The 12,467-nt window shown below is 34.1% G+C and overlaps 1 protein-coding gene across 4 annotated transcripts in view; it reads right to left on the minus strand.

Moving 5' to 3' along the window:
- The window catches only part of ASCC3 (activating signal cointegrator 1 complex subunit 3), a 320,199-nt gene that overhangs the window by 193,993 nt on the left and 113,739 nt on the right, over positions 1-12,467 (minus strand). For all 4 annotated transcript variants that reach the window (XM_011228387.3, XM_002921969.4, XM_034670897.1 and 1 more), the window contains exon 11: positions 8,851-9,015. In XM_011228387.3, coding sequence (XP_011226689.1) covers positions 8,851-9,015 — 165 coding nt within the window. The remainder of the gene's footprint in view (positions 1-8,850; positions 9,016-12,467) is intronic.

Genomic DNA, 12,467 nt, shown 5'->3' on the forward strand with positions numbered 1-12,467 from the left:
AAGTGGTGGACGATTAATCTTTCAATTGGTTAAGTTTTCAATCTTCATTTTAGCAGATATAAAAGTGTAGAACGTATGCATGTATGTATGTATGTATGTGTGCATATATATGCATATATATCTATATAGATGTGTATATATAATTTTATCATATAAAAGTCATTTCTAAGTTTCTATTGTATTCTATAAAGACTATGATCTGTTCAATTTGTGCTTTGAGAAAATGTCCCATGGAGACCTGAGATTTATCTACTCATAGGATACACAATTCTACATGTTTGATCACTTTACCATATTAATAACATTATTCAAATTCTCTACATCAGCAATACAGGATGTTAGTATTTGCCAAAAGAAAGAATCATTTTAATCACATGCAAACTTCCCATTTTAAATTAGGATACAAAACATTCCTAAGGGGAATAATTTATATCATTAGCATGATACAGTAAAGGACCATTCACACCTAAGCCCTGGGGGTTCTGCAGAAATACTGGGTGGCATTCTGCAGACCCAAGTCTCTACAGTAGTCCTTCTGTCTGTGTTCCCATATCTCTTCTGCTTTCATATTTTGTATACTTTGCTTCTAAATAAAAGTCTGATTTAGAAAATGGTTTCTTACCTGAAAAAAAGTTTGAAAATCTCTGATGTGATTTTATTATTTTTTTTCAAAGATTTTATTTATTTATTTGACAGAGAGAGAGAGACAGCCAGCGAGAGAGGGAACACAAGCAGGGGGAGTGGGAGAGGAAGAAGCAGGCTCCCAGTGAAGGAGCCTGATGTGGGGCTTGATCCCAGGACTCTGGGATCACGCCCTGAGCCGAAGGCAGACACTTAACGACTGAGCCACCCAGGCGCCCCTCTGATGTGATTTTAAAAAGTGCACATGACTTAGAATGAACTTGGCAAGTTAATCAACCCATGAGAGAATGCATATAAAAAGATTTCTAACCTTAATGAAAGGCTATACGATATTATTATCTTTTTAAATCTAGGAATATATGTCATTCTCACTCTCTTGTTACCATAAGTAAAATAAGGGGGTTCATGGAAAGACATTTGGGTAAATATTTTATTTATTTCTTCACTTTCCTATGTTTCTTTTTTGTTCAAAATCTGCTTGTATCATGCTGGTATCCTCAAGTTTACTGCACCTAAGGGAGCAATTCCCAATGCCAGATTTCTCCTTGCATACTCTAATACAATGCACATACAGGTTGGAAAAATCCAAATGCCTGGGTATATTTCCTGACACAAAGGTTTCTTATAAACATAAGTGAAACTGTGGCCCTGTGACTTCCAAACTCTTTCCGTAAGTTTAGAGATGAGTTTAGAGGTTATATCTGAGCTTATTTGACTAAATAAAACACTACCCATGAGATATATATGGCTCCTTAGAGGATTTTTTTTTTAAAGATTTTATTTATTTATTTGACAGAGAGAGAGACAGCCAGCGAGAGAGGGAACACAAGCAGGGGGAGTGGGAGAGGAAGAAGCAGGCTCATAGCAGAGGAGCCTGATGTGGGGCTAGATCCCATAACACCGGGATCATGCCCTGAGCCAAAGGCAGACACTTAACCGCTGTGCCACCCAGGCGCCCCTCCTTAGAGGATTCTTAACCAGTTTTGTAAAAGAATAAGAACTATAACTTGTAAATCAAACTTCCTTTCAAATTAAAGGTATTTCTCTGGATATAAAAACAACCTCCATTGCAAAAAACCCTAAACTGAGTTTATCATGTACTGAATCAACACAAACATTTGTCTGGCAGAGTTTCAGACTGGTTAAAGAAACAGATCCATTTGCTCCATTAAACTTACAAATCAATGGGTTTGTAAAATTATTAAAAAAATGTATAAACTAGCTAAATTTATAGAAGAAAATGAAAAAAAAAGAAAATAAGCGAAATTTCAAAATATGCTTTTGAATTTAATTCAGAAAGTTTTACCTTTAGGTGATATTATCCAGAAAATAACTCAATAAGCCTTGGAAATCATATTTTGTAAATTATTGTTCATTCTCTGATTTTTAGCGAGTATTTTATAAGCCTGCTTTCACAAAGAATAAGGGGACAAAGTATGTTCTAATTTGATATTCATTATTACTAGAAAGGATTCAAGAATAAAATAAATAACAACAGTCAGAAAAGGTAGTAAACAAAAAAAAATACTCCTTAGACAGGAGAAGGATAGCATTTTAAGTAAGGTCAGAGAGGATTTTGTCAGCCATTTCATTAGTCAGTCAACAGATTTCAATTGTGTACCTAAATGCATTTTAGAGTGGGGGAAGGGGAGCACCAGGAAATAACAATAAACATAACAGTTTGCAACACACATAACAGGGTCTTTACAATCAAGGAGCTCACATTTTTGAGAGAGAGAGAGACAACCATAAACTCATAAACAAATTAGGCAATTTCAGGTATCAGTAAGTGCCATGTGTAAAACAAAACAGGGTAATGGCATAAAAGGTGGCATGGGAGGGGTCCCACTTTAAGTGGGATAATGAAGAAAAGCCTTGCTAAAGAAATACTTGAGAGATGATCGGGGATAAGAACCTTGAAACAGAAGAAAAAGTAAATGTGCAAAGGGAGATTGGAACAAGCTAGGCAGAAGGTAGATGAGTGAGAGGAGAGAGTGGACAGAGCTGAGTTTAGAGGTCAACTGAGAATCCTCTCATATATGACTCCGTAGACCATACTTCACAAGCTTGATTCAATAGATAGAAAGCAGCACTTTCTACCCACAATCCTGAAAAACACACATGGGAATTTACATTAAATAGCTATAGGAGCTTTGTAACAATTAAATGTATTAAGTCACCAGAAGCTCAGTAAGTTCCAAAACCGAAAAATAATATAGACCACTTTCTCTGATTACAGTGTAACACACCTAGAAAGATAAAACCAAGAAATGGCCAAAAATTCCTATTCACTTGGTGATTAAAATATATCATTATGATCTTATGAGGCTACTATCAACAACTTCATAGCAAGTTTCTGAGGAGGCTGTTGATAAATACGCTCAGGCTAAAAGACTCAGTGGGTATAAGAAAAGTAGTCCAATGTGAGTAATAGGAATACTTTCAGAATTAGCCATCCATCAACACTGGCTCAGGACCTAAACTTTAGGCAGTGGGGATATAATGAATAAGACACAGATCCACACATACAGGGACTGTTTGCAGAAGCATAAGGAGAGAGGTTTAAAACATGATAGAGATGGATGAAAATTAAAGTATAAATACATATATAAAAACATCTGACCATGAATTTGCTTTCACTAAAAAAATCATACGGATATCAGCAAAATCCCAAACCAAACCCAACTAAAAACAAAGGAACCCTCTATAGGGGAAACAATGAATACCTATTACTTAAGAAACCTCTTTTACATGTGATGAGAATCCTTTACAGTGATTAGAATGATGATTTTAATTACACAGTAGTTCTATGTAGTACTGCTGATGATTTGAAAGGAAATGAAAGTGATTTTTGGTTTTAAAATCATTATTTACAACATAAAAGTTACTGAACATATTTTTAGGGTATTCCCATGTTAAATATATGATACTCTGCAAACACCATAGACATTTTTCTGCTAAAAATCCATTTTAAAACTACTCTATTTTTAATCTAAAAATATAATCCTATTATTTTCAATATATATAATAAGCCTGTATGTGAATTACTTTCTTTTAAATGAGAATAATTTGGAACTTCATGTCCTAAACCAAATCTCGAAGCTCTATAAACTACACATATCTACCTAAAAAGTATTAATTGTTGAAAACTATAAAAATTTTAATATTTTACAGCTTCTTCTGTATCATTAACCCAAAACTACACAGTAAGTTTTTATGATGTTTGTCCTCAGATAAAATCTAAGTTCAGACAGTTAAGAAGATAACTAGTATTAGTTCAATGTTGTTAAATACAACAGATTTGGCCTTTCTTATAATTTTTCTTTTCCAAATTCCTCTCAGTCATGCCAAGTGTGTTGTGAATTTGGTTCCTAAGACCACCACACAATTTCAGAACCTGAACACAATCTACACTGGATTAGAATAGCTTCTAATGGTGTTTCCCTTAGTTACAAATGTTGACGCGCTATATAAAACACTGCCATCTACTGGGAACATCTGGTAATCAAAAGCAAATAATAAAAACAGAAACTTTGCTTTTTAATAAACATAGTTATGCGCTTTGTCATAGCATATTAAGGATATAAGAAGAATCACATAGACCCTCTATCAAGGATATTAAAATCTAGTAAAAGATACAAATGAAGACAGAATTAATTATAGCAAGTTGTGAAATAATAAGGATGACAGTGATAAGTGCTAAAAATGTGCAAAGTAAAGGAGCAGAGAGGGAATACAGAAAAGGTGTAATTCATTTTGAATAGCGAACTAGGAAACACTTAATAGAAGAGGTGATATTTGGCAGATTCAAAAGAACAGCAGGTTTTCAACAGATGAACGTGTGGAGTGATAAAGATATATAATTTTGCATTTATAACCCTAATCTCATAACCAATAATGCATTCTGCCTCCAGTGAGATGAATTTCATCTCCAAAAATGAGTCAATGGTATTGGAAAGGAAATGGGGAAAAAGGAATGCATAGGTTTGTGGGGCTGGAACCTATTATAGCTAAGGAATATGTAGAAGTTAAAATTAGACAAATAGATCACAGCTCCAATAATCTTTAATGTCCAGATATGGAATTTAAACATTTTTCTTCAGATAACAAATAGCAAGCCATCAGTAGTTTAAAAGCATAGGGGTGATAAACCATACAACTAGAGTTTCATTATATGATGGAGATATTAATGTGTATATGAATATATTATATATTTAGGTGTTATATATCTATATTATATATAATATATACTCCTGTATCATATATTAAGATATACATTTCTATAATTGCATCATACATGCAATAAACAAATCTATAATACATTTTACATATTTATTTTATATATATTTAACTTTATATAGTTTACATATTTATATATTATATATAGCATATTATACCTTTATAAATAATAACAAAATATTTTTAAATTTATATTGCATTTATATATATAAAATACATAATGTCATGTGTCTGTGTACATATATACAAAAGTATTAGCAGCAGGCCTGGAATCTATTTGCTCCCTTAACTGGGGGTACTCAGGAAAGAAAGATGTCCCAGTCAAATCCCTGTACACTTGCTAATGACCTCCTGGTAAATGTACTAATAATATTCACTTGACTTCTAATGTTCTACAGTTAGAGGAAAGTCCTTATCTTCATAATGTTTTCAGCTGATGGATGTGGTCTCTGTGGCTCAATGTAAATAATCCTAGAATGTATGGATTCCTATGGCATGGCTCCCAAAAAACATCACTAAGCTATATAAGTATCATGCTATAAAATAAAAATATTTTATGATTAAAATAGCTCTCTTTTCTGTAAATGATGCCCTGCATGCTTCTTTTTGAGAACTCCTATATAAAATCTGGGCCAGAACCAATCCAAAATGGCAAGAAAGGCCCTAGAAAGAGTGACGGGAGTTCCAGGCTTCTCCGTGCTTCACCTGCGTCTCACAACTACCTGTATCCTTGGAATTCTTAAGTCGGATATTAGCTAAAATCTCTGATTTTTGTCATTTTGAATATTTCAACCCTTTGTGTTTTATGCATGTTTATGTGTATATGTATTCATGTAATTTTAATTTTTATGGTAAAATATGAACATGTCCCAGCAACCGTCGAATTTCATCTCTATTATCAAAACACCTTTATAGTTTTGTAGCATATCCTTCCATGAATATGCATCTTACGCTACCCAAGCCTAAAATCTAAATGTAAGCAAGAACTCTGTTAACTATATCCACAGCACCAGGAACTATGTGGTTGGCATATGTTCACTAGATGAATTGAGAATACAAATGTATCGCACATTTTTTCTTTACATAAACGAGACTGTGCCACATATAGAGGACAGCTTCCTTTTTCGATGAGAATATAACATATCTTTTAAGTCCAGTTTATACAGCTCTACCTCCTTCTTTTTAAAGGCTGCAATGTAGCATTTTATGGCATGAATATAATTTATTAAACCATTTTGTCTTTTGTTGGACATCTGGGTTGCTTCTAACATATCTTGCATTAACAAGAAAGCTACAGTGAACACTGCTGTTATTATATGTATGTGTTTGTGTTATTTCCCTACATTAGATCCCTAGAAGTAAAAAACGCAGGGTTTATTTTAGTGGGTGCTTTCAAATAAATTCTTTTTTCACTTTTGCTAATCTGATAAAACTCTCATGTCCTTTTAAGCATCTTTTCTATAATGCACAGTATGTTTATTTCTACCATGAAATGCTTTCTCCAAACTTTTAAAAAGTTTGTATTTCTTAATTTATAATAACTATTAATAGTTTTTAATATTTAGATACCCAAATGTACCACATGTCCCCTTTATAACCTTTAGGGTTTCGTATTTTGCTTAGAGCTTCTCTATCCCAAGGTTATTAAAAAATGCTCTCTTATATCTTCTTTAATGTACTGAGAGTTTTGTTTGATACAGCTAAATTATTAACCACCTAGAATTTTATGGTGGATTAACCAGATGAAAACACACTATTTTAAAGCATTTTAAAATGCAATATTAACTTCCTAAAATTTTGGACTTCATTTTTTATATTAAATTCCCATACCTAGACCTGGATCAGANTTATATTAAATTCCCATACCTAGACCTGGATCAGAGCTGTTTAGCATATGAAATATAAAAGAAGTGATATCTAACTAATGATTGGGGTGAGAGAAAGTGTTAAGGAGGAAAACTTGAGTGTGACTCCCAGGATTTGGGCTTGAGAACCAACTGGACTACTATGTCATATATAAGCATACAAGAGAAGATGGCAGAGTTTCTGACATGTTTAACAAGAGATGTCTATGGATATCAAAATAGAAATGTACAACTGCATTTGGATAGGGCTAAAAGTCGGGGAACGAATTGACTATACAGATTTAGGTGACACAGGCAAATAAGTGTTATTTGACAAGTGACAGAGACTTGAAGAATGTAAATATTTTAAGGATGAGAAAAGGGGACAGCAAGGGAGTCTGTAAGAGCAGTTAAGTAGGTGGGAAAAAAAATCATGTGAAGAAAACCAGAGCAAGCTGACATCATGGAACCAAAGGGAATAAAAGTTTCAGGACTAAGAAAATGATAAATTATATCAAATATAAAAAATGAGTAGTATTAAAAAGTAAAAAAAAAAAAAAAGATTTGGTTTTAGGACTGTCTTTTCGATTTGATGAAGGGCAATCCTGGTAAAACCATTTTATTACCTATGTTGGAACAATAACCAGTCTGCAATGGTTGGAAGTCAAAGGAGAAACAGTGAATATAGATTAGTATTTCCAGAAGACAGGTGGTAAAAAGAGCTTTATTAATCAGAAGTTGTTGGAGAAGGATAGGCTTGATGGAGGTATTTTGGTAAAAAGGAGAAGGACTTTGCGGTTCTTTTAAGCTGAAGAGACAATACTCACTGAATGGGAGAAGTTAAAGACACACAGGAAAGAAAACGGATAACAGGATAACAGAGGGAATGAAAGGAATGGGGTCTAAGGCAAGTGGAGACTGGGCCTCTGATTGAAGAACAGGGGATGGGATGATGAATATGGATATGGGGAGGGGTCTGAGGTTTTTTGCTGGGTGGGTAGTAGAAGGGCAAGGGAATTCAAGCATGAAGGACTCTGATTTCCATTCAGTAAATATATTGTCCTGTAAGAATGAAGCAGGCCAGAGAAAGAAGGAACATGGGAGGAGTCTGGTGAGCTTGGAAACGACTCACTCTAGGGAAACAGAAGAAAAGCGGCTTACAATTGTAGTTCCAGGGTGATCCCAATGATGCAGCTAAACTTGGAGTCTACAAATATATCTCTGTGATCTTTTCTGCTCGTGCTTAGCGCCTGGCTAGAGGCATATACATGGTTCAATTGACTGATGGTTGGAATTTTGCCAGGTAGTCAGGGGTAAATAAGTTGAGGTTATTGAAAAAGGAAAAATTGGTCATGGAGTCTTGGCTATTTCAGAAAGAAAACAAAACCAGGAGAATATGGATGAAAGACAGCAAGAGATGGAAAGTCTAGGAATTAGAGTTCTTGACTAGGTTGAAAAACTAGTTTTCATCTATTTTCTATACATGTACAATCTACCAACAAATATCACTTTAATACTCATGGGTATTCTAAGACACTTTATCTTTTTACTTAATGAAATGAGGGGCTGGTAGAAAATAATCACGATACATTGGTAAATTTACCAATTTTTGTTTTGACTATTTATGAATAGCCACAAAGCTCTGGAACTAGAGACAGCGCATATGTGTCTTTTTTTTTTTTTAGTAATGATTAAGATTATGTATACAAGGTGATTATACTTTATTTTATCTAGTATATCAGAAAAATTATAAATCATGTTCAGATTTTTTCAGGGGGTAGAAGTTTAAGTGTAGACAGGAGAGAAGTGGAGGAAATCACTAATATTTGCCTATGTTCTATTATATTTTAATACTGCTTAGTCAATATTAGACTTAGCTTTGCAACAATGGTTTAGAAATTTTCCTGTATTTACTTTGGTTAATTTATAGAGACTTCAATAAAATAAGGCTTGGAAGGAAGAAAGAAAGAGTACTTTCAACATGAAAACAAAAACTAAAGGTTTCTCCATACTAAAATTATCTTTATTCCCATGAATATACATATTAATATTTTTTGAATGCTATATTTAAGCTTAAAAACTTACTCATCCCTCTAAAATAAGCTTAAAAATAACTTCCTCTTACCTGCCGTAAAGTACGTGCCACTATGCTTTCTAACACTGGTCCTCTATCTTCATGCAGCAAATGAACTTCATCAAGAATAAGGAGCTTTACAATTTGGGAAAGAGCTACATCGCCGACACTCTTTCTTGTCACTACATCCCATTTTTCTGGAGTGGTCACAAGCATCTATAAGGTAAGATGAATTAAAAAAGAGAAAAAGTCACATAGATTATATAAATTTCAAATGTGTCACTCAGAAAGAAATATGATTGGCAACCTTTATACAGATGAAATAAAAGTGTTTAAAATATCCGGAATGATATGTAATTCACTGTAGACACCGTCACTTCAAAAGTAATATTTCATTTCACTTAGCTTCACTTAAGTTGTGATGTTAAGCAGTTATTTAAAACTCAATGATGATAGTCTGTCAAAAAATTGTAGTGAACTGGGGTGCCTGGGTGGCACAGTCGTTAAGTGTTTGCCTTTGGCTCAGACCATGATCCTGGCGTTCCGGATTGAGCCCCACATCAGGCTCCTCTGCTGGAAGCCTGCTTCTTCCCCTCCCACTCCCCCAGCTTGTATTCTCTCTCACTGTCTGTCTGTCTCTGTCAAATAAATAAATAAAATCTTTAAAAAAAATTGTAGTGAAGTGTACAAAATACACAGCTTTTTTGAAAAGTATCTTATGATGTAAAAAACAAATGATTCTGGGGCTCCTGGGTGGCTCAGTCAGTTAAACCATCTGCCTTTGGCTCAGGTCATGATCCCAGGATCCTGGGATTCAACCTTGCTTTGGGCTCTCTGCTCAGCGGGGAGCCTAATTCTCCCTCTCAATCTGGCCCTCCCCTGCCCCTGCTCCTGAAAAGGGACAAGGAAGTGAACCAAGTGTTAAAAGGCAATAAAAAAGAAACCAAGAATCCACTCTGGGAATGGTTACCTGTTTACACCTATCTAAATCTGAAGGAAACTTTACTACTGACAGAGTTTTCAAAAAATTGCCCTTTATTATCAACTAGTATATGCAGTATTACATACCAAAAATGAATACATATAATACAGCCTAACCGGCACATAATAGCAACCCAAAGACTGAGATTGGAGATTCCAGGGCATGTAGAGCAGGAGGTAAGCTCAAGCCATTTATGTGAGCCTCACAGCAGCAGACCATTTAATGTGAAACTGTAATTATAATTCTCTTAGCTTTTCATATATTAAATTGTTTGTGTTCTCTAAAAGCATCCTGTGGCAGAGAAAAAGATGACAAGTTTAATACCTTCTACGGTAGTAATACTACATTAGGAAATAAGCCAATATGTGGATAACTCAAAGAATACTAGATAACAAATCAAAACCAAAGCTTCTTGTGGCCAGTATATCAGGATTAGAGAGACTGATGATAGTCACAACTGAACTGTGCTTAGAAGGGGTAACTGAGATGATGATCTGATTGTTCTCTCAACATTTTTGTTATTTCACATCTGATTAAGTCACCTATGAGGACAATAATAACATTTTTTTTTTTAGATTGGTACAAGTTATATATAAATTCTTAACAAATCCATAATCTAAATTTATCAACATGACCTGTTGCATTATTAGAGATATCACTGCTATCATTATGAAATGAACTATATCAACTACAAAATTTTGAAGCTGTACTTGAACAGAAATTAACAAACTATAGTGAAATGGATTAAGGAATTCATATCTAAGATATGAAATATTATAAATCCAAAGCTACTTAGTTCAAAGTTGCTAAAGCTAAATGGCAATATTGAGATCACATCAAATTTCACAGAAAAGATATGCTGCTGCAATTAAGTATAAACAGATGTATAATAAATTTTGAGACCTAAAATGGGTAGAAACATCCACTGTGCATTAAAGTCTCTAGTAACAAATTTAAATTGAACTTCTACTTTGAATAATGACAAATTTTAAATAATCCAAGATATATTAATATAAATACACCCAGGGATTACTTACTAACAACCCTTTTCATAAAAATCCTGGAAGACATGCCTATCTGTTTTCAAAATGACAATTCTCCTACACTGTACATTTAATATCAAAATTTAAATAAGTAAGCTTATTAGTTACAAATGTTAGGAACAACACAGGGTACACTTTTAAATAATAAATACAAAGCTTGGCTACCTACCTCACCACGAACTTAGAATATTATGCTAATACTGTCTTATAATTAACTTTCAGAGATGACGATGTGGTAACAAATTCCAAAAACAAATTTTTCTGCTATCAGAAAGTTATACCAAGGAAACCTTAAAAATCCATTTTAGCATTTTATTATACTTTACTTTCGGCATAGTGAGAAGAGGCTTCATTTATATTACTATTTCATCACTTCAGTTCCCTGAACTTAAAATGGCTAGAACATAAAGTGTCAACATTTGCTTAATGAATTGGAACTCATGCAAGACATTTCCATCTGCTCTTATACTGGGGCATGGGTTAACTGTCAACATTTTTACTGTCAACTTAAATTTCTCTCAATACATGTACTTCTTCCCCCAGAAATACAAAAATCATTATTTGAAACTGTTCCAATTTTATCCTGTCCACTGGGAAAATGGCATAGTCGCAATGTTATACACTACCATTGTGTCAAAAATTTGGTGTATTTAGTTTTAAAATGCTCATCCATTTGACAGAAATACCAAGCAACCTAAGACCTGCCAGAACCAACTCATCTGGTAATTCACTTAAACATTAATAATAATAATAATAATAATAATAATAATAATAATAATAATATATTACGGGGTGCCTAGCTGCTCAGTCATTAAGTGTCTGCCTTCAGTTCAGGTGATGATCCCAGGGTCCTGGGATCAAGGCCTGCATCGGGCTCCCTGCTCAGCGGGAAGCCTGCTTCTCCCTCTCCCACTCCCCCTGCTTGTGTTCCCTCTCTTGCTGTCTCTTTTTCTGCCAAATAAATAAATAAAATCTTTTAAAAATAATATTTATTACTATTATTTCACCTTTTAAAACACTATGACCTAAGGGAAATCACTTTATCTCTTCTTCCTTTTATTCTTCAGCTTTACTGAGATACTGAGATGTAACATATGTAAATTTAAAGTGCACATGTGATGATCTGATACAGGTATATAATGCAAAATGATTACCATAGAAAGGTTAATTAACCCTCCCATCCCCTTACACAATTACCTGTGTGTTTGTGTGTGTGTGTGTATGTTTTATCACCTGTGTGTGATAACATTTAAGGTCCATTCTATTAATAACTTTCAAATTACCATTAGCATGCTAGTATATTAAATCCTGAGAACATATTCATCTTACAGCTGTAAGTTTATATCCTTTAACCAATATCTCCCCATTTCCCCTATCTCCAGCCCTTGGCAACCACCACTCCACTACTGAAGTACAGCTTTTTTATATTCCACATTTAAGTAAGAACACACAGTATTGGCATAACGTCCTCAAGGTCCATCCATGTTGTCAAAAAGTTTGAGTTTCCCTCCTTTTTATGGCTGAGCAACATTCCATTGTACATATATAGCACATTTTCCTTATCCATTCATCTACTGGAGGACACTTAGGTTGTTTCCATGTCTTGGCTACTGTTGATAAGCTGCAAAGAACACGAGGGAACG

Source organism: Ailuropoda melanoleuca, chromosome 10, assembly GCF_002007445.2.
Source record: "Ailuropoda melanoleuca isolate Jingjing chromosome 10, ASM200744v2, whole genome shotgun sequence".
Classification (NCBI taxonomy): Eukaryota; Metazoa; Chordata; class Mammalia; order Carnivora; family Ursidae; genus Ailuropoda; species Ailuropoda melanoleuca.